Here is a 27,196-nt window from a genome sequence, read left to right as displayed (position 1 = left end):
CATATTTGGGGAAAATAAATAAATAAAACAACAACAGGCTAGGCCTGGTGGCTTTGCCTGTAATCCCAACAACTCAGGAGGCTGAGGTGGAAAGATTGCTTGAGGCCAGGAGTTCGAGACCAGCCTGGGCAACACAGTGAAACCCTGTCTCTAAAAAAAAAAAAAAGTAAAATTAGCCAGGTGTGGTGGTACATGCCTGTATTTTTAGCTGCTTCAGAGGCTGAGGTACACTCCAGCCTGGGCAATAGGGTGAGGCCAGGAGTTCGAGACCAGCCTGGGCAACACAGTGAAACCCTGTCTCTAAAAAAAAAAAAAAGTAAAATTAGCCAGGTGTGGTGGTACATGCCTGTATTTTTAGCTGCTTCAGAGGCTGAGGTACACTCCAGCCTGGGCAATAGCCCTGCCCCTAATGAAATAAAAAATAAAAATAAGATAAATAACAATAAAACGATAAAAATAACACAAATTTTAAGATGTAGTGTAACAATTATTTATAGAATATTTATATTATATTAGGTAGTATAATTAATCTAAAAATTATTTAAAGTACAGGGGAGGATACATATCAGTACTATGCCATTTTGGAGCAGGGACTTGAGCATACATGGATTTTGGTGTTGTGGGGAAGGGTCCTGGCACCAATCTCCCTTGGATACTGAGGGACAACTGCACCAGTGTCTCCATTGTTTAGGAAGGAATGTTGTCTTCTTCTTTAATGTCTGAGTAGCCCCAGATGTACCTGAACAAATCTACATTCTCGATTAAGTAATGACCAATCAAATAAACAAGGTGCCAACCTACCTCCAAGTAACTGAGAATGCAGTATTTCTGGGCTCTGCTCAGCCCACAGGTAGAAGAAGCCGTAAGCTGCATGTTGCGGCCCACCAGGAGATCGCCAGTCGTGGGATGACAGGCACCCCTGTTGCAGTCATCTTGAGCTTCCGAGTAACTGAGCCACCCTTGAACACAACAGAAACAGCTTACACAGAAGGCAGTCTCAGAATAGCACAGGGCCTGCAGAAACAACTGGTTAAAGTGGTAAGTTATGTTATTTATTTAGCACTGACCAAAGATGTATCAGACTTTTTACGTTTATTAATAGATGATAAATGGTCCCTACTTTGCTTGCTAGGTGGCATGAGGTGTAGTAACTCTTGGAGTCTCAGTTTTTTCAAAATACAGATTTGGATTAAAGATAAATACTAAAATGTGTTGAACTGAATTCCATATCAGCAGGATTCTCCATGAAAAAGAGATGACGAAAACAATACCTTTGAAAGATACCGCATTCTATATTGCTCTCCTAGATATTACAGTGGACACCCGCATATGAAAGTCTGAGAAATGCTTCCATGAAAAAAATAAAATGAACAAATCAAACCTCTTTAGAGTTGCTTAGTTTAGCATTTCCCTAAGTTATTTCACCATAAAAGGCACTGTTCATTCAAATCAGGTTAACATTTTGTGCAATACGAGGAAAACACTTGGGAAATGCTAAATTCGATTTCCTTTAAGTGTCTTCCAGTATTAGAAACCCTCTGAATTTTGCCAGGGCAAACTGGCTTATGCCTGTAAATCTTGGTGCTTAGGAGACTGAGGTGGGAGGACTGCTGGATATCAGGAGTTCAAGACCAGCCTCCTCAACATAGTGAGACTCCATCTCTACAAAAAATTAAAAGAAATTAGCCAGGCGTGGTGGTGCATGCTTGTAGTCCCAGCTACTCAGGAGGCTGAGGCAAGAGGATCACTTGAGCCCAGGAATTCGAACCTGTAGTGAGCTATAATTGTGCCATTGCACTCCAGCCTGGGCAACAGAGCGAGACCCTATTTCATAAGCAAAACCAAAAACAATCCTATAATTTTGGAAGTGGGGAGGTCAACATGTCTTACTAGAGACTGAATTTAAAGTTAAATCTCAGGAATTAAGTTATAAATCCATATACTCCAGAAATTTTCATAAATTACCTATATAGTACAGTATACATGGTTTTGTATAGACAAATCCTAACATAACATTTGAGAACCATCAAGTTAAAGAAGGAAACAAAGGAAACATTACATGCAAATGAGCAAGCATGCCAATCATTCTGAGTTAAGATAACTGTTAAACATCTGTATGGGCATGAGGGGTGAGTAGGGTCATCTGAAATATTTCTTCCCTGCAGAGTTTGTTCCATCATGTTAACTATTACACTTTGGTAAGCAATAATTTATTAATGGATTTGTTAATTGTTGGGAAGACTGAATAAAACAAAGTGAATCTTACTGGGGGTTAAGATCTAAAGTTAACATACACAAAGTTAAACATATATGTAATGAGACTTTACTGTAGTTATTTTGTGGGTAGCTACTTAAGTTACAGGAAAGGGGTCCAGATCCAGACCTCAAGTGAGGGTTCTTGAACCTTGTGCAAGGAAGAATCAGGGTGAGTCCATACCGTATAGTGAAAGCAAGTTTATCAGGAAAGTAAAGGAATAAGAGAATGGCTACTCCCTAAACAGAGCAACCCGGAGGGCTGCTGGTTGTCCGTTTTTACAGTTCTTTCTTGACGGTATGCTAAACAAGAGTGGATTATTCATGCCTCCCCTTTTTAGACCATATAGGGTAAGTTCCTGATGTTGCCATGGCATTTGTAAACTGTCACGGCGCTGATGCGAGTGTAGCAGTGAGGGTGACTAGAGGTCACTGTTGTAGCCATCTTGGTTTTGATGGGTTTTGGCTGGCTTCTTTACTGCAGCCTGTTTTATCAGCAAGGTGTTTATGACCTGTATCTCATGCTGACCTCCTATCTCATCCTGTGACTTACAATGCCTTAACCATCTGGGAATGCAGCCCAGTAGGTTTCAGCCTCATTTTACCCAGCTCCTGTTCAAGATGGAGTTGTTCTGGTTCACATGCCTCTGATATTTACAGAAATAGTTTTATTTCTTTTTTTAAAACTACATAAAAGGACAGTATAGTTTTATTGTTAATTCAATTAAAGCATGAGAATCCTGTTTGATTCTGGAGGCCAAATCTAAGCACTAGTTTTCTCTTTATTGCAATTCAAAATGATAGTCATAATTTTGTAGATGTAAAATAGCCTCTAGATGAAAGGGCAGAGGACCTAGAATGGCCAGAACATTTTGAAAAAGAGAAATAAAGGCGAAAGAATAGCTCTTCCCAATATGAAGGCTTACTATGCTACAATGTAGAAGAAACTGTGTTACTGGCAGAGGAATAAATACATAGATCAATAGAACAGAAAGGAGAACCTAGAAATAGACGAACACAAATATGTCCAATGGATTTTGGAGGTGCAAATGCAACTCAATGGGGGAAGAATAGCCTTGTCAATAAATAGTGCTGGAGCAATTGGATCCACAGACAAAAAAAGAAAAAAAGAAAGAAAAAGAAAAAATAAACTGCAAGCAAAACCTCACATCTTATATTAATATTAATTAAAAATTGAGCATAGACTTAAATGTAAAATGTGAAACTATAGAGCTATAAAACTCTTATAAAACATAGGAGGAAATCTTGCATTTAGGTCTGGGTGAATAATTCTTAGAATTTTCTATCAAGAAAAACATGATCCATACAAGGAGAATTTAGAAAATTGGACCTTGTCAAAATACTTGCAAACCACATATCCAACAAAGCTCTTATACTCAAAATTTAATAAGAGCTTTCAAAACTCAACATTTAAAAAAAAAAAAAACGATCAAATGAGCAAATGGCAAGCGACATGAATGAAACATTTCACTGAAGAAGATACACAGATGGCAAATAAACACATGAAAGGAGGTTCATCATCATTAGCCACTGGGGAAACGCAAATCAAACCGCAATGAGATATCACTACACACTGATCAGAATAGCAGATAAAAATAGTGATAACACCAGATGCTGGAAATGATGTGAAGATCTGGCATACATTGCTGGTGGGAATGAAGAATGGTACAGGCACTCCCAGGAAGAGTATGGTAGTTTCTTACAAAACTAAGCAGGTGCTAATCATGCAACTCAGCAAGGAAACTCTTGAATATTTATCCCACAGAAATTACAACTTATGTTCACAAAAAAACCACATACAAATATCCACAGCATCATTATCTGTAATAATCAAAAACTGGAAACAACCCAACATCCTTCATTGGGTGAAGGGTTAAATCAAGTGTGGTAGGTACATCTGTACCACGGAACCTAGCAAAAAAAAGTAGTGAAACACTGATATAAGCTACAACTTGGATGTATCTCAAAGGAATGGTACGGAGTGAAGAAAAGGTTATATACTGCATAATTCTATTTGTATCACAGTATTAAATGACAAAATTATAGAGATAGAGAACAGATTAGTGGTTGTCAAGGGTTAGGAAGGCAGGGAGGGAGGAAGGTGGATGTGGCTATAAAAGGGTAGTACTAGGAATCCTTGAGGTGGTGGAACTGTTCTGATCTTGGTGATGAAATGACGTAGAGTCAAATACACACATATATGAATACATGTGTAACTGGTGAAATCTGAATAAGGCCTGTGAATAACATCAATGTTGATTTCCTGGTTGTGATATTGTGCTGTAGTTATATAGAATGCATGACTGAGAGAAATTGAGTGAAGGGTATACAGTCTCTCTCTGTGTTATTTCTTACAACTGTGTGTAACCTTACAATTATTTCAAAATAAAAAGTAAAAGAGGCAAACAATCCCCAACTTCATCAGCCTCTGGATGGTAAACCAAGCAAATCACAGACTCTAAAAACACACACATGACATGTTCTAGCTGCTCTTACATGCTTTATTCTTGAGACATGAAAATTGTTGTCAAGCCTTATTTCAGTAGACAGGAGTGAGAGGGATGGGCCTATAATAAAAAATAATTACCATACAGTGAAATGAGCTTGGTTTCTTCTCAGTTTTCTCCATTTAAAAAACATAATAAAATAATCTTTTCATGAACTTATTTTACACTTAATGGGTTTCTTTCCTTCAATTTGACCTCCAAAATAGCCTACATGTTTATTGAAAAAACCATGTTCTTTCTCTTATGTACACATTATTCATATGAACTATTCTATTAATCCGTTCATTTTGTGATTATCAGGCATGAAACATACATAGATCATAAGTTCTACAGCTAAGAATATGATAATGTCTCCACCCACACAAGTCACTAAATGACACTTTGAACAGAAAATTTTCTATTCTCAACCTCATTGCAAAGATTATTATTCTAAAGCAAAGGCACAATATTTCTTTCCCTTTCTCTGGGATAGCTATGTGAAGAAAGCTAGCTCCATCGGACACCTGCTTTTTTGTGATATAATAAATGGTTAACACAGACTTTAATTTACCCAGCAATCCACATTCATGTTTATTTTTATTTTCTGGAATTGGTATCTAGGATAAATAGCTATTCAGAAGTTTGGACTCCAATAGACCAAAGATTTTTTTTTTTTTTTTTTTTTGTTGAGACGGAGTTTCGCCCTTGTTACCCAGGCTGGAGTGCAATGGCGCGATCTCGGCTCACCGCAACCTCCGCCTCCTGGGGTCAGGCAATTCTCCTGCCTCAGCCTCCTGAGTAGCTGGGATTACAGGCACGCACCACCATGCCCAGCTAATTTTTTGTATTTTTGGTAGAGACAGGGTTTCACCATGTTGACCAGGATGGTCTCGATCTCTCGACCTCGTGATCCACCCACCTCGGCCTCCCAAAGTGCTGGGATTACAGGCTTGAGCCACCGCGCCCGGCAGACCAAAGATTTTTAAAGACAAGGTCAGGTGTAACATTTCCGTTGATGTTACATATGAATAAACTAAGACTTCCCTTCCAGGGATTTATTCTTTTAGACAAGTTCCATCCTGAATCATATTTAATTGGAATTGTTGCCTTAGAGATTTAACATGTTTTTATAACCTGACTTGGCCAAACTTATTTTGATCAGAATTTTTTTTCAAAAAATATATTCCAGGACTTAGGAAAATTGAACTATTATTTCTGCAGTATTATAAGTGTGAATATAAACTTTTTGTCTAAAATATTTGGCAAAAAGTGACTAGAAATGTAAATAGTTAAAGTTTCATGCCTGAACATAGCCTGAGCAATATCCTTCCTGGACTGAAGTTTCCAAATGCCAAATCACATTAGCAATGAGTTGGAATTAATTCAGAGAATAAAAATGTTTATATCTTTTGACAATCAACACGTTCCTCAAAAATGACACAACCTGAAAGCAGAATGTAATTCAAAATGAATTTAGGAGATCTGGTCATTTAAAGAAAATATACGGTAAATTTTCTGTAAAGGATTGTTTTGTAGAAATTACTATTACTATATAATTTCTCTAGTATTTCTGCATGTCATAATTTTCTCAAACACATGAGATGCTTTCTCATACTTTAGAGTTTACATCAGAGCTTCAGAGGATGTAAGCCCGTGTTTATATGCTCATGCAGATTATAATGGGTGAGAAAAATACTAAGAATGCATGTAGATAAAGTTTGCACTTTGCCTGAGGTTCCCAACACCTGTAGGGCCATGCACTTTTTATGAGTATTTCTCCTTACATTGCTCAGTCAGAAGGAAAACTGTTTAAATGGGCTGCAGTATTTATATAAATGTCCACGTTCAAACTATCAATGGGAAAATGCCCAAGTTGATGATATGCAGCTAAACTGTTTGGGAGTTTGACTATAGGCAACTCTAGAGGTTTGGCTTAGGTCAGGGCAAGCTTAGATACAGAAATGTATGACTGATTACAGTGAGGCCTTTTCTGCCCAAGCTAATTTAGTTTAGAAGATTCCTTCTCCAGAGAGAGGGATCCCCGAATTGAGGAGAGCTCTCTCAGCAACTGTAGAGCACTTTTGAACTTTAGCAAGATGTCAATAAGCTATTCTATATAAAGGCTGAAGAGAAGGTGGAGTGATCCTCAGTGGTCCCTTCTGATTTTGGATATAGGTTTAGTTTTAAAGAGACCATGTAAGGCAGATACAGGTTAAAATAACTATTTTTCTGACTGAGACCATATCGAAGCCTCACAGTTCTGGGATGTGGAAGATGAACTGAGGGTTCCAGATGAATCACAAATTTCTGTTCCCAGTGGCCTGAGGCTCACCTCTCCAAGGCACGGGATTTTCAATAGAGAACAACAGAGTGCTTACCATCCCGACCAATATCAGCAAATCTAACTGGGAAATTACCTCAGGGTTAGAAAATTGTAAAGCAAAAAAAAGGTGAGATTCTGAAAGTTTGCTGTCATGAAGAAATTCAGCATAAATCTTTGAAGTGAAGATTCTAAGCAATTTAGTTAGTGCTGAGTAACCAAAGGCAGGTCTGTTTTTGATGTAGAAAAGTCAGATCAAAGAGTTGGAAACATCTCTATGATTAATGCAAATTATTCTCAGTTTATTAAAGAGAGCAGAAGCATGGAGAATTTAGCCTTTTAGCTTAGAGCTGCTGCTTACTTAGAAGAGGGAATTTTGCCTGTAACTTCTTTGTAAGACTTCATTTCTTGGACAAGTGTTACATTGAAAGCATAGCTATTTAAAAGAAGATTACATCCACTGTATTTGTAAATTAAGACTCTGAAACTTTTCTCTGTTCCTTAATATTTTACTTTCCTTACTTATCTGCAGTTGGTAACATTCCATTAAAAAGTGATCGAAGCAGCTGTATGTGGATACTAAACATGTTGGAGTGGAATTTTTCAGTTGCTTGACACAATTACACAACGGAAAAGCTACACAAGCAGTTAGCGCTACAGAAGAAAGAAGTAAATATATTTAAAAATGATTTCTACTAAAAATTTTAGGACAATACAAGCAGAAAATAGATTTTGACAATGAATACTCACCAAGGTGCAAAAATAGGGTCAGTTGAAGTTGCATTCTCTTGTGAGGATATGATTAAATTCAATTCTGCTGGGCTAAGAAAAAGGTGAAAGCCAATCACTGATAGAAGAAATAATTGCCAACATCATGTTATATAAAAGTGCTCAATATTATCGAATGGTTCTTACTCTCTAGAGATACCAAATATCCACACTGTCCAGTTCCTCAAAAAATAAGAGTGCATAAACATTTTAACAAGCAGTTGTTTGCGCTTCATGTTTGCCAGTTTTTGAAATCACATAATTCAATGGCTTGTGGGAAATAAGAGGAAATATAATTTCCTTTGCATATTTTAAGTTTAACCTGCTTTTGGCCCATTCTTATTTAGAAACTTTTTATTCTAAAAATCACACAGTTAATACATACTCATTATAGAAAAAGTAGACTATTCAGACAGGCAAAATAAAGAAAAATATCACCTATAGTACCACCCCCAGTGGGCCATGATTACGCCATTGTACTCCAGCGTGGGCAGCAAAGCAAGACACTGGGGATGGAGGGAGGCCCCTCTCTCAAGGGCCTTTTCTTCATATTTTTTCCTTGTATGAATAATTTTCAAAAATAATACCACATTGTTTGCTTATTTCAATCAACACATTCCAGACATCTTTCTGTACTAACAAATGCATTTGTAATTGGTGATATTTTATCAAGATTGAGATCACCTGCTGTCTCCTATAAAACAAACTTGTGGTTTTCTTTGTAGATTTGGCCGTGGCTTTTGAGAGAGAGGCCTCGCTCCATCCCCAACTTACCATTGAAGAGAGTTCTGATCTGGAGTGGTGTATACATGCACCTCAGTGGGTCAGGAGAAAAGAAGGTAAACTACATTTTTTTTTCTTTTTTTGAGATAATTTCTCATTCTGTTGCCCAGGCTGGAGTGCAGTGGCACAATGGTGGTCCACTGCAGTCTCGGCCTCTTGGGCTCAAGCCGATCCTCCTGCCTCAGTCACCCCAGAAGCTAAGACTATAGGCATGTGCCAGCATACCCAGCTAATTTTTATTTTTTGTACAGAGGGACTCTCACTGTGTTGTCCAAGATGGACGTCAGTATCTTTAATTACTGCATAGTATTACTCTGAATGTAGAAACTAGAATTTATTAAATGAATTCTCTATTGGTTGATGTGTACTTGGTTTATAGTATTTTCCTATTATAAATATTTCTGCTAAATGCTTTCTTATAACCTTAATTATTCACTAGGATATAGCAAAGAGTGGGCCAAAGAGTGTAATAATGGGCCAAAGAGTGTATGTGTCTGTGTGTATATAACCATCTGTATACACAAAGATGGTATATATGCACATACACATGCATATATATGCACATACACATGCATGTATACAAATATATATACTACATACATATGTGTGTATAAAGCTTTTGAGGTCACTGTCAAACTACCATGCAGAAAGTTTGTCCCAATTTACATTCTTACAACAGCCTGCGAGAACTGCTAACATGAGCCCTTATCAACATGGGGTATTATTTTTAAATCTTTGTCAGTTTAAAATGCAAAAAAAAAAAAAAAAAAAAAAAAAGCCTCATTATAATTTTATTTGAATCATAGGAAGTATAAAATTTTCTTCCATGTATTTTCAAGTGAGACTATTTTTCACATTCTATCCTTCAAGTCTTTTCCTGGTGAATCCTTTGTTTATCCTCCTACTCCCATATCCCCAATCCCTCCATGTGCACAGTCCCTGCTCTCCCACCTTAGCACTCCACTTCGTTTTCTGAACCTTCTTCTCAAGCTGTTTCCTTTGCCTTGAATGTCAACCTCCTAAACTCAAATGTCAGCCTCCTTATGAAGTATTTTTTTTTTTTTTTTAGACGGAGTTTTGCTAGTGTTGCGCGGGCTAGAGTGCAATGGCGCAATCTTGGCTCACCACAACCTCTGCCTCCCAGGTTCAAGCAATTCTCCTGCCTCAGCCTCCTAAGTACCTGGGATTGCAGGCCTGAGCCACCAAGCCTGCCTAATTTTGTATTTTTAGTAGAGACAGGGTTTCTCCATGTTGGTCAGACTGGTCTGGAACTCTCAACCTCAGGTGATATGCCTGCCTCGGCCTCCCAAAGTGCTGGGATTATAGGCATGAGCCACCACTCCTGGCCCCTATGAATTCTTTTTGGGGTGTTCTGCAGTACCTGATTTTAGGCAAATATTCCATTCTGTGATTCAGGGTCTTTAAGAAGCCAAGGGTTCACTTTGGCAGTCCAATGCCAGCAAATGACTCACTGAGAAAGTCCTCCCACAGTATCTCCATCAGAATGAGCTCTACAATTGCAGAAAAATCTGCAATCTTGGGCTAATGGCCTTGTTAAAACCCTGTGAAGACCTATAGGAGAATCCAGGTGGCAGCTGTAGGAAAGTCCATTCTGTATAGGTCATCTGAACCTGTATAGGCACTTTTTCTAGGTAGTACTTTATTATTGCTTTTTTCTCACAGGCAAGCCAGGAGCTTGGCTTCTGGTCGGCCACCCAGCTACACTTTTGATAAACGAAATCTCTAATCCCGATGCTGTCCTGGATTTAGAACTCCTGCCCATGTACTTCATTCTGTCTGGAAATGCAGAATGATTGGCAATATGTTCATTTATTTAATAAGAATGGGCAGTATTAGCAAAGTTTGAAAATATGGTTCTCTATAACCAAAGAAACTAAATTCAGTGAGATAATGATTCAGGGTTTATAATAATCTAGGCTCTGAGTTGCTGGGGTGAAGTGCTACATAGGAAATACAGCATTCCTACTTCTCTCCAGTGGAGAACCCATTCACAGGGCAGAGTCCAAAGCAAAAGATTGTTTCCAGCTACAAATCATGGGCTAATCTCTTCCCATACTGGACAGGTGGGAGGGAAGCAGAGAGCAGAATTCACTGGACTCAGATTTAGAAAGAAAGGAGGTGGGCTGGGCACAGTGGCTCACACCTGTAATTCCAACACTTTGGGAGGCCGAGGTGGGCGGGTCACCTGAGGTCAGGAGTTCCAGACCGGCCTGGGCAACATGGTGAAACTCCATCTCTACTAAAAATACAAAATTAGTTGGGCGTGGTGGCACATGCCTGTAATCCCAGCTACTCAGGAGGCTGAGGAAGGAGAATCGTTTGAACTGGGAAGGCGGAGGTTGCAATGAGCCAATACAGCGCCATTGCACTCCAGCCTGGGCAGCAAGAGTGAAACTCTGTATCAAAAAAAAAAAAAAAGAAAAGAAAGGAAGGAAGTGGCACTGTAATGCTGAGTGCAGGAGTAAAGAACAAGTGGAGTGCCTTTTGCAGAGCATTCGGGGAACAAAGCTTCCTTAGTATCACAGCTCACCACATTTCTATGAAAAAAATGAACTGCTGAAAATTTCCTCAGTCCGTATGGGAATTCTCTTCAAGCAACAATAAAGGGCATGGTACAAGAAACAGACTTCCCAGTATACATCAGCCAGGTTTAAAAATGACCTGCCCCAAAGGAGCAGGAGGAGGAGTCAGAAGCAGATCCCAAATTGAACTAGAAGAGATACCATTCCCTTATCGATAACTGGTTAAGGATTATCACAGTCGCTCTGTGAAGAGATAACTGATAGAATCACACAGCTTGCCAATAAGTCCATGAGATCAGCAAGCCACAGCCCTGGATGCAACTGAGAAACATTTGAGAAGATATTTTTAATGACTTCCTTTTTGAAGTATTTATTTTTCATTGTGGCAGAAATACACCTAACAGAAAATTGACCATCTTAATCCCTTTTACCTGTACAGTTCAGTAGTGTTAATTACATTTACATTGTGTGCAACCAATCTCCAGAACATTTTTCATCTTGCAAAACTGAAACTCTATCCATGAAACAAGAAGTCTTCCTGTCTCCCCCAATCCCCTGGCAGTGTCCATTCTACTTTCTGTCTCTATGGATTTGACTACTCTAAGTATGTAATATATGTAGAATCATACAATATTTGTCTTTTTTTGTGACTGGCCTATTTCACATAGCATAATGTCCTAAAGTTTCACCCATGTTGTAGAATGTATCAGAATTTCTTTCCCTTTTAAGGCTGAATAATATGTCACTCTATATATCTGAGGGATTTAAAACCACCAATGAATGCTCAGGCCCAACCCAGACTAATTAAGTCAGAATCTTGGGGGGTGGAACCCAGGTGTCTGTGTGTGTGTGTGTGTGTGTGTGTGTGTGTAAGACGCTCCCTAGGGGATTCTGAGATGTAGCCAATGTTGAGAACCACTGATGGCTTGCAAACACCTCAAACTCATTAATTTGTCCCTCACACTGGCTCTGCTCCTGGATTCCCTTCTAAGAGAAGTGCATAATTCAGTGGTTTCCAAACTTTACTGCACATTTAAATCACCAGGTTTTTTTTTTTTTTTAATTCTGCTTCTGGGTCACACTCCATACCAGTTAAGCCACAATATCTGGGGTAAGGTCCTAGCATCAGTATTTTGAAGATTCCACGTGATTCCAAATCTGAAACCCACGGCATAACCATGGATCAATAGTCTCAGGCTAGAAACTTGAGGGATATCTTTGATTCCTCCTTTTCTCACCCTTCAGATCTAAACTCTCATCAAGCCCATTTGATCTTATCTCCTTACACTGTGGTTCTCCAAGTGTGGTCCATGGACTTAATAAGGTTACCAATTCATCCCGATTTGCCTGGAACTTTTCTGATTTTCTTATTGCAAATCCCCAGGTTCTGGAATCTCCCTCAGTCCCAGGCAAAGCTACATGTTTGGTCACCTTACCAGATGAGGAGCATCAACATCACATGGAAATGCCAGTGATCAGGACCTAGCCAGGGACCTATTGAGTCATAGACTCTGGGATGGGGCTCAGCATGCTGCCACGTGCCCTCCAGGTGAGTCTGAGGAACACTTAGATTTGAGAACCACAGTCCTAAGCAACTCCCAAGTGTTTGCAGTATAAAGATTGGAGTTGCTGGTGCTACTAGGGATGACAGCTAACACTTAATGAGAACATGCTCCACAGTGGGTGGGGTGCATTTCTGCCTGCATGGTCCATGTGGTCTGACGGTTCCTCAGTCAGAAACTGCAGGCTGTGGTGTTGGGGTGAGTACAGGACATCTGGCACTGTGTGCAGACACTTTTGGCTGTCATAATAAGAGAGGAAGATGCTGCAAGGCAGACACAGCTGACAGCAATAACTTAAGCAGACCCTGAGAGTGACCTGTGGTCTAAAAGGAATGTGTTTGGAGTTCCAAGCTAAGGAATCTGGGAACAGCCAACGTAAAGATTCATTCCTTTTCTCTCAGGGATGTCTGAACCCGTGGCCCATTCCATGGACACATGCCATCCAGGGGGTTGGGGCCTTTTGTTTTGGTTTAAACGAAGGTTGCCAGGTGGAGGTTGTTAGAGGGAGGGTGCTCAGTGAAAATGCTATATGAACTGCATGTTATTTTACAAGTGGGAGTGGTTCTCCAGTTCAGCCTTACATGCAGACACTAGTCTGCCCTGTATGTGAATTCCCTCAATAAACCCTCTGTCTTGTTCACTGGCTCCAGGTCCCTTCTTTGGCTTCTCAAACATGGTGCCGTCCCTACTGAAGTCAACAGGATTCTGGCACAACAGATGCTACTGGTATTGAGTGTGAGAGGCCAGGCATGCTGCTAAATATTCTGCAATGCATGGGACAGTCCTGGCCCCCACAACAAAGAATGAAGCATCCTAAAATATCAATAGCGCTGAGCTTGAGAAACTTTCTAGTGGCTTCAGTGCCCTTGACCATGGGCCTGATTATCTCAGCCTTTATTTCCCAAAATCACTCACCTCTAGTCTTCCTCCCCATTTTCTATTTCCAATTTTAGGTGAGCTAAGCTCCAAACCAGATAAGTATTATAATGAATCTGGCAACTTCTAGAAGTCCTGTTATCTGAAGTCACCTACCCAGTCATTATAAAGCCCACAGCTGCACATATAGCACAATTTCAGCAAATGTGGTAACTCCATCCATACCTTCCTTCATCAAACTATAAGTTTAATGGGCACTGCTCTTCTGGTTGGTTTACCAAAGCTGACATTGTAAAGCCTCTCAGGGGCTACATGGCACTTTTTTCTTGTTAAATTTATTAGTGAGTTTTAGTAATATATGTAAAAGTCATTTGTACTACTAAAATATTATCCCTTCTTTGGATGAGATGTGTACCAATGTATTTCTAAAGGCACTGGATGCACTTTGGTAACTAATGAATGCTGCTAGATGACATTGGGCTTAAAATGTATTACGTGTTGCAGTCAACAGTGAAATACATTAGACTGACAACTTTCTGGCATTGCTAATTGATTTAATTTACTGACCATTTACATGTCATCCGTTCTCACTTGAAGGCTGCATCCTGTCCAACATCTTGTCAAAGAGTTTACTCTTTTTTTGTCAGAACAATTTAGATGAGACAGATGAAGAGAAAAGGGGCATGTGATGCCCAATTGCCCAGCTCTTAGACCCACAGGTGGATTGTGTTTAATAAGAGCCTCTCTGCAGGAAAGACATGGATTCTGCTCCTGTTTCTACTACAGCGCCTTTCTTCTGCAAATTGTACAGTAATTTATAACACAGAAGATAATTATAAATACATTTAGATTAGTCCTTAAGACTTTTTCTTGCACACAAATAATTTTAGGCATTTAAAGTGACAGTTCTCAGAAATCTGATATTTAACTTCCCCTTGTCTAATTTTTTTCCATGTTATATCATGGAAAAAATGTTATATCAGGACTCATTAGATATTTCAACCATTTTGCCTACATTTCATCATAGTAAGGAATGCAGAATACAGAACTGTAACCTTTACTTCTTTTTTTTTTAAAGACAGATTCTCGCTGTGTTGCCAAGGCTGGAATACAGTCAGTGGTGCAATCTTGGTTCACTGCAACCTCAGCCTCCCATGCTTAAGCAGTCCTCCCACCTCAACTTCCTCAGTAGCTGGGATTACAGGCATGTGCCACCATGGCTGGATAATTTTTGTAGAGATGGGATTTTGCCATGTTGCTTAGGCTGGTCTGGAACTCCTGAGCCTCCCAGAGTGCTGGGACTACAGGCATGAGCCACCATGCCCGGCCAAGTTTACTTTTCTTTTAGTTATAGCAGACATGCTTTTCTTAAAACAATATTTACACATATCCAGAACATTAACAAAATATGTTGAAAATACAGTCAGTTCTAATGCATTTAAACCTTCTATAAATTGTCGTAAGTTTTATGACCGTAACAAAAACAAACATTTGCTGAAAACACAACCAATAAAATGGTGCATTTCAACACTACATCATTTAAAGCTTCCTTCAAGGTACAGTAAGGCTCAAGTTGCTGGCTTCATCTCACAACACACTAACATCAGTTTTCCCACTGAATACTGTTTTATGATACAATAACCTTATGTGTAAGTGTCATTGGATTATCATTCTGTAAAAATAATAATCCATGCACTTTTATACTCCATTTCTTACTTTATGCCAACTCCATTTATCCCCCCACCTCAATTCTGATACCTTCATTTAATCCATAAAAATGCCAATTTGCCAGTAAGAGAGCAGGAAAGACTTACCTCCACTCTTTATGAAGAGGCGCAGGCAGCAAATGGGGCATGTGAAGACACACCTAGAAGTTAGAGCCAGTTTATGCAGAAAACATTCTCCCCGAGGCACCTAAAAGTAGGGGAAAAAAAGATGAGAGGTATCCTGACACCTGTCAAAAATGTGATTTGTGAAGTCACTTACGTTTTCACTTATACACACACACACACACATAGAGGGAAATAGAGCTCAATTTTACAGCAAATATTTTTGTTTTCTCCAAAACCAGTTTTAATTGCCAGGGACAATTTTGTTCCCTGTTTTATTTATTTTTTTCTGGTTCATGTTTTAGTGGTCATTTGCAGACAGCTTGAGACTTACCAGCTATAAAATGTGCAAAATTAGATGGGACTGTTTCTTAGAAATGTGAAACCTCTGACACCACCCCAATCTACTTCCAGGGGAACCAGGTGGAATAGCTTCAGCTGGGTTCTCAAGGCTCTGACCAGTCCTAACTCGCCCAAGATCATCTTAAATGGCTCATAGATTTCTGTTTACCCGGTGGTTCAGCAAGTACAACTAACCATTGTAGGAACAGCAGGTTTAAGTAGTTTGGGAATCCACGTGGTATGAAATTTCATTCTCCTATGAGGAAGGTTTAAAGGATACAAATGAACCTACAGCAGTCTTAAATTTTGTTCACCTGTCAGTATATTAATAGCTCCATTTCAAATCTCTGCAATTTCAATGGTAGTTTATTGGTTACTTGAAAAAACATTTCGGATTTCTAGAAGCTCATGGAAAATACTCTCATGGGAGAATGATTGTGAACTGAGCCAAGATGAGATGCTCATTTTTCACAACATTTACAAATCAGGAAATAGATTCCACAAACATTCATCAAATACCACTCTTACTGGCCTTTAAGCTTTTTCAAGAGTGTTTTTCAATGGTTCTTACCTGTTACTTGTGTTTTAATTTATTGCTTTATTTTCAATCAATGCCACTGTTTTCATTTTGTTCCCTATAGGTCAGGTTCATTTGCCCACTTCTGATGTACCAGAAAGCAAACTCTAAGACCGCAGGAACGTGTCATTTGCATTTTAGGATGAAATATAGAAGCAGCTTGTAGTCAGTAGTTGCTAAACTAACTTGTTTTATTTTTACAAGCCAACAGCTTCCACAAAGTACCAGGTAGCAGGAGACCAAAGAGCAGTATTTGGTTTTTAGGTAAATACTTCAGCAAAGAATTTGAGTGATATTAAGGGGCTTTTCAGTTTGTTCAATTGATGGGTTTGTGATCTGTTTTATTAGATCAATACTATTTTCCCTTTAGACTCTTAAATTATAGTGCAAAGCATAAACTCTAGGTGTTAAGTATTTATATATATTTTAAACTTATTTCGAACATTGGAATTTCATAGTCTTTTTTGCCTTCTGAGATATGTAAATTTTAAAAGCTTATTGCATTCTTGAATGACTAGATTGTATCTTGAGGGTTTTCCCCTGATATATGTATCTTCAGTTTTATTATAAGAATCGAAGTTACGTGGTTCAAATTTCAAAAATTTCCCTTTAAACAATCATGAGTAGGTTATCATAGGCTGTGTTCCTGTAAACTGATGCCCTGTCTTGGGATATCTGCTTTCATCTCGGAATGACTTAACTATTTACCTCTTAGGATTAGGTTTAGAGCTAGAAGCTGCCAGACAGGAGATATTTTCAAGAAAAATAATTTTCCCATGCAACTAAAAGATCAGTCTGTCAGTTAATCAGCAGCAATCTCTTGGTATAGCTCTTCTTCAAGTCTTGATATCTTTTTTTTTTCCAAAAGAAAAATAGCTTTATTGCTTTTCCTGAAAACGTATGCTCATTTACCCAAAAATTAGACAATATAAAAATTCAAAGGAAAAACAAAGTAAAAAATCGCTTGAAAGCTTACAATGTTTTGGTAACTCTCTTTCCAGATCCTCCTCCTCATTCTCTGGTTCTGGCTTGCTCTAAGAGATAGAGCAGGACCAAGTACCAGCACGCAGCAGCGTGGGATCCTAGCTCTGTTTCTTTACTCACAGAACCTTAAAAACCAGCGCATTCTGTTAAACACAACCGACCTGTCAGAACTCACTTGTTGTAAGTGTACCCATCAGTGCCTTCAGTTGAACCGCAGTGTGAGAGCGGTGAACATTTCACCTCTTCCTCAGGACAAGGGATTTCCTCAGAAGACATCGCCTGTGTGGCCTCGTCCCCAGCAGGACTGCGTGGTGGGCCTTCGCGGGCCGTGGCCCGGCCCGTCCTTCCCCCCCGGTGGCCCCCCCAGCGGCGGCGCTGAGGAGGCTGTTCCTACAGAGACCTGCCAAGCGTCAGGATGCCACGAGGGCTAAAGCGTCTTCCCTGGGCACAGCGAGCCTTGCGAGTCCTGACACGAAGCGGGGAGGACCGCTCAGTCGCCGACCTCGAAACAGCGAATCAGCCTTTAATTAGGTTCCGTGAACCTGAGTGAAGCGAAGATTCTAGAGCTTCAGGCAGCTGCGGCTGGCTGCCAAAGCTCTGAAAGGCCAGGAGGGTGTGGGCTGCCTGCGACGCCCTGAGGCGGGAGGGAGTGGCAAACCCTCCCTGACAGCCCCATGTCCGCCCCTTTGTACCACCCCAGAGCCACCCCGGACAGAGAGCTCATGGGCACCTGGAGACAACCTCAGTGGCCTTACCATTTGGCTTCCCTTCTAACCAACTCTCCCAGTTCTTCTCGTAGCAGGAAGACCCACCCAGCCTGGGCCTCCTTCACCTCAGAATCCACCTTGGCGTGCTCTAATTACAGAGACTGAGGTGGATGGAGCTCCCAGGCCCTTTAGGAGAGGAGGGGACTCAGGTGCATTGACTGCTCTTATAATCCCTGTAAGAATCTAAAAATGCATTGCAACATGCATAGGAAAGTGCTAAAATGTACCGCATTTTAAAGTTGTTGATAAATATGTAAAAGTGGTGTCATTTCTTTCCTTTTTTTTTTTTGAGATGGAGTTTCACTCTTGTTGGCCAGGCTGGAGTGCAATGTGATCTTGGCTCACCACAACCTCTGCTTCCTGGGTTCAAGCGATTCTCCTGTCTCAGCCTCCCGAGTAGCTGGGATTACAGGCATGCGCCACGATGCTGGCTAATTTTTGTATTTTTAGTAGAGGCAGGGTTTCACCATGTTAGTCGGGCTGGTCTCGAACTCCTGACCTCAGGTGATGCACCTGCCTTGCCCTTCCAAAGTGCTGGGATTACAGGCATAAACCACTGTGCCTGGCCCAAGCTGTGCAATTTCTATGCAAAAATTAACCCAGTCTTAGAGTGTGAGACCCAGCAAGGGTATATGTTTGCTTTATGTTTGTATAAGAGCCATGATTTTGCCTTTAAGAAATATTAACCTTGGCCGGGTGCGGTGGCTCATGCCTGTAATCCCAGCACTTTGGGAGGCCGAGGCGAGTGGATCACGAGGTCAAGAGATCAAGACCATCCTGGTCAACATGGTGAAACCCCATCTCTACTAAAAATACAAAAAATTAGCTGGGCATGGTGGTGCGTGCCTGTAATCCCAGCTACTCAGGAGGCTGAGGCAGGAGAATTGCCTGAACCCAGGAGGCGGAGGTTGCGGTGAGCCGAGATCGCGCCATTGCACTCTAGCCTGGTTAACAAGAGTGAAACTCCATCTCAAAAAAAAAAAAAAAAAAAAAAAAAAAAAAAAAAAAAAGAAATAGTAACCTTTACCATCTGCTTGGCATTCCTGAGTGTGCCTGGGTGTCATATGCGGTTCCTCCTGCAGTAATGTTTTCCCACTTCATCTACATCAAGGATCAGCACTCTACAACCCACAGGCCCCGGCTGGCCACTGCCTACTTTTATAGGACCTGCAAACTAAAGAATGGCTTTTACATTTTTTAATAGTAAGAAAACTTTTAAAATTAGTATTTTGTGGCATGTAACAATGATATGAAATACACATTTTTTGCATTCACAAATAAGATTAGTTGGAACAGTCCAGTGGATTTTCTACATATTGTCCACAGCTGCCTTGTTTATGCTACAGTGACAGAGTTGGGTAGTTGTGAGAGACCACACCACCTACAAAGCCAAAAACATCTACTAGCTGATCCTTTACAGAAAAAGCTGGTTAAGCACTGATCTAGTTAATGCTGCTAAGAGTCTCGGCATCACCTCCGGGGAATGTTACCTATTGCTCCATTCTGGGCTGGGATTCCCTTCCTGATGCATAGAATGCCCTGTGTGTCTGTCGGCTCCAGCAGTTGCCATTCCTGCTGTGTCGCTGCCTTTCTTCTTAAACCTCCATACCTGGCCTGTAAAGCCCTCGAGGACACGGGTTGTGTCTGATTCACCCTTCCATCCCCAGTGCCTAGGACAGTGAATGGCACATAATTTGCGCTCAAAATCTGTTGAATGAATGCTTCTACTCTTGTACTGGATAACGAGGGCATTTGCATACCGTGGTATTCTGAATAGGTATTTAACAACTGGCTGGGTATTAACCTTATTTTTTTTATTTTTATTTTTTTGAGATGGAGTTTCGCTCTTGTTACCCAGGCTGGAGTGCAATGGCTCGATCTTGGCTCACCGCAACCTCCACCTCCTGGGTTCAGGCAATTCTCCTGCCTCAGCCTCCTGAGTAGCTGGGATTACAGGCACGCGCCACCATGCCCAGCTAATTTTTTGTATTTTTAGTAGAGACGGGGTTTCACCATGTTGACCAGGATGGTCTTGATCTCTTGACCTTGTGATCCACCCGCCTCAGCCTCCCAAAGTGCTGGGATTACAGGCTTGAGCCACTGCGCCTGGCTCAATCTTATTTTTAAGGTAAAATGACAGAAATCAATATTTATCTTAATCCCCAGAAATGAAATGATACAGCAAGGAAGGATGGGGGTAGAGGCAGTGAAGACCAGCTTGCTGGGGCTTGGCAAGGGTCACTGTGCTCTGAGAAGGCGGAGTGCGCCTGGATGAGAGCACAGGCTTCAAACATCTTAAGGAGGCTGCCCAGTTCTAACCAATGTCCAGCTGAGGCAGGGAGAAAGCCTCTGGGAGTAGCTTTCTCACTGTTTTCCACTTACCTACTTAACAATGGGTTTCAAAGTCCCTTCCGCTTGTCTTTCCATCTCCATTAGTTCTGTGGTTTTTCTGCTTTGCCCTTCTTGTCTCTTCAAGAAGCTTTCACCTCACTCTTGTGGCTTCCTGTATCACTCCACGTGTTTGACCCGAACACCTCTCCGGAGTCCGGTTCTGCTTTCTCAGGCAGCTCTTTGAGCTGCTCCAAATTTTCACTTCCAGAGGCATCATTGGTGAGGAAAGCCAAGGGGTCATGTCACGTTCAGTAATAAATACAGGATTTAGGTGATTAAAATAGCCGAGAGAATGAAAACATGGTTAGGAACACGATTTTTGGAAAACTCTAAGCGCTCTTACAGAACTAAGCATCGTACCATGGACGATTACAAGTGCTCCTCCAGCTGGCATCAGTGCTTTTCTGAATGCCAGTCTTCAGGTGTGGTTCCCTGCCTTGTCCTGCTACAGGATTTGTCAGCACTTGGATGACCTAGGAATCCTCTGGTCTCAGACCTGAAAGCATATGGTGTCTTATACCTCCTCTGCCTACCATAGGACTAAGCACAAATATCAGTTCCTCAAAGGCAGTGACCTTCCTTCTGTTCCCTTTGCAGCCCTCCCACATCTGGTATGTTATAGAAGCTACAGGAGATATTGGCATTGATAAGATCACATTTCCATTTCCCATGTGTAATGGGTTGAATTGTGCACTCTATCTCTCCCCCTGAATTCATATAAGGAAGTCCTAATTCCTAGTACCTCAGAATGTGAACTTATTTAAGAATGGGGTCAATCCCAGCACTTTGGGAGGTTGAGGCAGGTGGATCATGAGGTCAAGAGATGGAGACCATCCTGGCCAATATGGTGAAACCCCATCCCTACTAAAACACAAAAATTAGCTTGGTGTGGTGGCATGCACCTGTAGTCCCAGCTACTTAGAAGGCTGAGGCAGGAGAATTGCTTGAACCAGGGAGTCAGAGGTTGCAGTGAGCTAAGATTGTGCCACTGCACTCCAGCCTGGCAACAGAGCAAGACTCTGTCTCAAAAAAAAAAAAAAAAAGAATGGGGTCATTGCAGATGTAATTGAAGTTAAGATGAGGTCACACTGAAGTAGGGTGGGCCCCTAATCCAATATGACTGGTGTTCCCTTTCACATACAAGAAGGGGAATTTGGAAATACAGAGACATGCACATAAGGAAAATACCATGTGAAGACTGGAGTTCTGCTGCCACAAGCCAAGGAAACAGATGCCAGGAGAGAGGCCTGGAACAGTGCCTTTCCCAGCGCCTTCAGAGGAAGCACGGCCCTGCTGGCACCTGGATCTTGGATTTCTAGCTCCAGAACAGTGAGAAGATAAAATTGTTTTTTTGTTTGTTTGTTTGTTTGTTTTTAAATTTGAGAGGGAGTCTTGCTCTGTTGCCCAGACTGGAGTGCAGTGGCATGATCTTGACTCGCTGCCACCCAGATTCAAGTGAGTGGCAGCCTCAGCCTCCTGGGTAGCTGGGGCCACAGGCACGTGCCACTACACTTGGGTGATTTGTGTGTGTGTGTGTGTATTTTTTAATAGAGATTGGGATTTGCCACATTGGTCATGCCAGTCTTGAACTCTGGATCCACCTGCCTTGGCCTCCCAAAGTGCTGGGATTACAGGCATGAGCCACCATGCCCAGCAAAATTCTATTGTTTAAACCACTCAGTTCATTGTTATGGAAGTACCTTGCCGACTAACACAGCATAGCATCACACTTTCAATCTTTCTTCTTCCTAACCCCAATACTGAATTGCGGGTTTGTTATCACTTAGAAGCCATTGCCATTTGATTGCTGAACTTTCTGCTTTTCCAAATGGAATATTTCCCTTGTATTAGTTCCCTCTTGCTGCTGTAACAACATTGCCACAAACTTGGTGGCTGAAAACACCACAATTTTTTTACCTTACAGTTAAGAAGAAGTTAAGAAGGTCAGAATTTTGGAATCAGTCTCATTAAGCTAAATCAAGGGTGGGCAGGTCCAGTGCCTTCTGGAGGCTCTGAGAGGAGAATCCATTCCCTTGCCTGTTTCAGCTTCCAGAAGTTTCTGTGGCTCCTTCCTGGTATCACTGAAACCTCTTACTTCCACTGTCATGTCTCTTGTTACTAAGGTGGATCCTTCTGCCTTTCTCTTACAGGGACTGCTGTGACTTCATTGTGCCCTCTAGGATTATCCAGGATCTCTCTGTCTCTATATTCTTAATCACATTTGCAAAGTCATTATTGCCATGTCATATAGTTACAGGCTCCAGGGATTAATTAGGCTATGCACATCTTGGTGGGGGGCATTATTCTCTCTGCTATACCCTCTTTCCATCTATTTCCTTATTCCATTCATTTTCCAGAGTGCTCTTCTGGTATCCCTCGACTTCAGCCCACAGTGGCATCTGTCTTTGTAATTGCAGTCTATACACCACCACAGGGCTTGGTCCTCACTCTCCAATTGTTGGGCATAAAGTTACCTAGTTCTGCAAACGCTCTGAAGGGAAGGTGCCTGAAGGGCAGAGATCAGTTTTTATTCTTCCTGTTCTCTTGGAGTCCAGGACATTAGCTATGGGCCCAAAGATGTATAAAGTTGCTCGATGGAAGGATTCACTTTTTTCGGAGTAACTAGATGCGGAGGGGTAAATCCGGCCCTCTAGATTGGCCCTCTCTTCTTCCTGTGGCCACATGTGATGGAAGTAAGACTGAACTTGGCTGAGCAGAGTAGAGAGCTCAGATCCTAAGCCATTGTCTACCCATGAGCAAGCTCTCCCAATTACAGCTGGTTAAGCAGTTAGGCATGACTTTCGTATTCTTGTTGTGTCCTTCCCATCTCTGTGGAAAGTAAGTATCATGACACAACCCTGACAACCTCTAACCAGTCCCAACAAGGTTGAGGGGACTTGATGAAGCAAATCATAAGAAGAGGAAAAGTCGAGGAAACCTTGGCTGTGTCTTCTGAAGCATCTGGCAGCCTCACAACCATCAGAGCTTGGATGATTCTTGAAAGCTGGTTGCCCTCATGCCATGCTCTATATGCTAAAATCTAAAAAGAGAAAGATTTGGGTCTCGGCTCTTCTGCAAAAGTAGGTCCAAACGTATGTAGTCAGCTCCAAACCTGTGTATCCAGAGACAGCCATGCCTTTCCTTTCCATAGCTTTTGGACCAAGGGGCTCCTGGCCTTTAAAAACAACAGGCTAATTTTTCATTTTTAAATATGAGACTTTCACAACTGGACAGACTTATAGGCCTACGCTCCTCTCATTTTGGATATCAGACTTTTACTTAGTTTAGATATAAGAAGAAATAATTTAGAGAGCGAGCTTGTATTTTGGAGTCAGATACCCTTGAGTTCACAGACTAGATCTTCTCTACAGCTGTGTAATCTTTGGAAAGAAAAGTGAAGCCACCTCACAGGATTGGTGAGAATATTAGATGGGAATGATGTACACATGGCCTTGTATAATACTTGGCATTTAATGGGCAGTGAAGTTGGGTTATCTTCTTCTTCCTCTTCATTTTAATCCAGAAATTCCTTGCTAAATGAAGAGGATGAAATGCTGGAAACACATATAAAGTGGGAAAACACAAGGATTGTTTGTATTTGGGTGACAGGATGTGAAAGAATGTAAAATAATTCGCAAAGGATTATGTCTTAGTCTGCTTGGACTGTCATAACAATACACACCCTGGGCAGCTTCTACAGCAGAAGTTTATTGTCTTACAGTTCTGGAGGCTACATATCCCAGAGCAGGGCGCCAGCCAGCTCAACTCCTGGTGAGGATGCCCTTTTTGGTTTGTAGCTGACAACCTTCTCTCTGTCCTCACATGGGGGAGAGAGAGAGAGAGAGAGAGAGAGAGAAAACAAGCTCTGTGTTGTCTCTTATCATAAAGACACTACTCCCATTGGAGCAGGACCTCACTCTCATAATTACATTTAGCCTTAGTTACCTCCATAAAGGCCCCATCTGCAAACACAGTCACACTGGGAGTTGAGGGTTTCAACATATGAATTTGGGGTGGAGGGCGACACAAATATCCAGTTCATACAGATTTCAAGGTCATGTTTACACTTGGGACTTTCTTTCATTTTACATTTTACCATGGGCATTTTAAATTGCATTAAGATTTAGAAGAATGCTTCTTTCCCTACTAAAGATGAGTGGGGTCTTTTTGCAGGTCCCGTGACGCACCTGCCCAGTGAGAGTTCCTGTGGTTCACTGCCGATGAAACAGGCTTCTCATGCTACCTTAGTTACCAGAATTGCCCTTAGAGTCCCCTCCCCTCCAAAGACAATGCGGTCTCTCCACACATCACGCCTTCCCTATTTCTCCTCCTGGATCAGTTTGTTCGTTGAATGCATCGAGATGCCAGTTGCTGCTGCATTTATTTTCATGGCTTATTCTGGTTTCTCTTTATCTCCACTCAATGCAGCAATGCCTTACTCTGGAAAAGCATTTGGCCAGAGTGTTTTTGTGCAAAGCTGCTACATGCCTATATTTTTATTCATAGTATCCAGCGGTATTATATAAAACTATGGCTTTTCTTTTCAAGGGACTGAGAACATTGTTTATTTATTTATTTATTTATTTTTTTGCCAGAGAAAATAGAAAAGAACAGGTTTGAAGGGGAAACCACGAACAGGGGTGACAAAAGCAGGTACTAAGGGAAAGACATCTCATCTGCCTTGGTGGTCTGGGGAAGTTTGTTGTCGAAGGAATTGCTTTAAAAATGCTGAAGTTTGTAGAAAAACTGGTTGCACGCATACCCCAGTGAGACTTAAATTTAATATAAAAAGAATCTGGGAATGGTTGTAATCTCTCTTTAATTCACTCCAGCAATATGTATTGATTATCAACTGTGAGCCTAGAGAGCATCTGGTACACATGAGGCCCTCAGCAAGCATCCTCGCATGAAGAGAATACACAAGTTTTAGGGATTTGATTCTAGGAAGGAGGGAGACGGCAGTGGACACAAGTCAGGCCCCTGCCTTCCTAGAGCTCCGGTTTGGGAATGCAGAGGTGCAATGAGTGAATAAATAAATACAAAAGCAAATTTCAGATCACAATAACTGCCATAAGGAAAAGAAAGCATGACATGTTTGTGATAGAGAGTAACAGAGGGAGGGGCTCTTTGTAGACAGGATGTGAAGGGAGGCATTATTCTACTGCCTGGAGAATGAGGAGCGAACCATGCAGAGACCTGCAGGAGGAACCTCCAGGTAGATGGAACAGCAAATGCAAAGCCTCTGGGTGGGAAAGGCCACAGTTTTTGTGTGAAGGAAAGAAAGGGAGCCAGTGTGGCTAGAGCAGAGTGGGAAGAAGGAAGGGAGCAAGGGTCCCTGGTCAGAAATTTGGATTTTCTTCTAAGTGGAGTAGGAAGTCTTTGAGGTATCTTAGGCAGAAAGTTACATAATCTCTCTATTGCAGAGATTAGCAAACTATGGCCCACGGGTGAATCTGGCTAGTCATAGTCACACCCATTCATTTACATACTATCTAGGGCTGCTTTTGCTGTACAATGGCAGGGCCAGCAGCTGCAACACAGAACAAATGGCCTGCAAAGCCTAAGTTATTTACTATCTAATTTATTATTACCATTATTATGTTTGGAGTCAGGGTCTCACTCTGTCACCTAGGCTGGAGTGCTGTGACATGAATAGTGATCACTGCAGCCTTGATCTCCTAGGCTCAAGCAATCCTGCAAAGTAGCTGGGGCCACAGGTCCCAGCCATCACACCTGGCTAATTTTTAATTTTTTTTGTAGAGATGGGGGTCTGAAACTCCTGGGCTCAAGCAATCTTCCTGCCTCGGCCTAAGGATTAAAGATGCGAGCTACTGTGCCCGGCCTATCTGGTTTTTTAAAGAAAAAGACTGCCAACCCTGTTGTGTTGTGTGAAGTACGGCTTACAGGAGGGCAAGAGAAGAAGGCATACAGCTGGGAGACTGGAGGTGAAGAATGTGATGTGTGCAACATATATTTAGGAAACAGACTTCTGGAACTGACCAGTGGACTCGTTTGGGGGGTATGGTGGGAGAGCTTAAAAGATGACCCCTGGGTGTTCTGCCTTGAGCCAGAGTGGTGCCATTCCTTGAGACTGGGCACTGCTGTGGACTGAATATTTATGTTCTTCCAAATTCACATATTAAATCCTAACCCCAGTGTGATAGTATTGGGAGGTAGGGCCTTTGGGAGATGATTAGGTCATGAGCCCTCATGAACCGGTATTAGTCTCCTCATAAAAGGGACCTCAGAGAACGCCCTTGCCCCTTGAAAGCTAGAATACAGAATGCTGTTAAGACCTGGAGAGCAAAAATGAGAGAGGTATCAGGAAGGAGTAAGACAGGTAGTAAAAACTCAGGAGGGAAAAATAAGAGGAACAGGATGGCACACGATGCCAAGCTGGTGGCACCAAACAGCTAGGGCTTCAGAAAAGCCTCAAGGTGGCCTTGTCACAGGTCAGCGAGCAGAGACATAACTTAGGGAGGACTGTCTCCCTGTGTTGGGCTTTCTCTGCTTGTCATCATCCCTGCGGATGAAGAGATGGAATAGACATAGCTCCAGCCAAGGGTGTCAGAGTTTAGAGGCCTCTGAGTTTGGAGGCAGTTTCAGAAGAGAAATGTAGAAATCTGACAGATGGAGATCAAATATTACTTCTAAGTGACAGCTTCTAAAATGGGCCGCGAGACTGGATTTGATG

The 27,196-nt window shown here is 41.5% G+C and overlaps 1 protein-coding gene across 2 annotated transcripts in view; it reads right to left on the bottom strand.

Moving 5' to 3' along the window:
• LAMB4 (laminin subunit beta 4) overlaps positions 1–15,475 on the bottom strand; it is a 111,689-nt gene extending 96,214 nt beyond the window's left edge. Inside the window, exons 1-4 of one of the 2 annotated variants that reach the window (XM_003921091.4) lie at positions 15,433–15,475; positions 13,789–13,790; positions 7,831–7,902; positions 802–959 (exon numbers count right to left, since the gene is read on the bottom strand). In XM_003921091.4, the coding sequence (XP_003921140.3) occupies positions 802–959; positions 7,831–7,864 (192 nt within the window). In that variant the 5' untranslated portion in view covers positions 7,865–7,902; positions 13,789–13,790; positions 15,433–15,475. Of the gene's footprint in view, positions 1–801; positions 960–7,830; positions 7,903–13,788; positions 13,791–15,432 lie in introns of those variants that run through there. The other variant, XM_039472843.2, reaches the window with a different exon arrangement.
• Between the last annotated feature and the right edge of the window lie 11,721 nt (positions 15,476–27,196).

This window comes from Saimiri boliviensis, chromosome 10, assembly GCF_048565385.1.
Source record: "Saimiri boliviensis isolate mSaiBol1 chromosome 10, mSaiBol1.pri, whole genome shotgun sequence".
Classification (NCBI taxonomy): domain Eukaryota; kingdom Metazoa; phylum Chordata; class Mammalia; order Primates; family Cebidae; genus Saimiri; species Saimiri boliviensis.
This window is presented reverse-complemented; position numbering and strand designations above follow the sequence as displayed.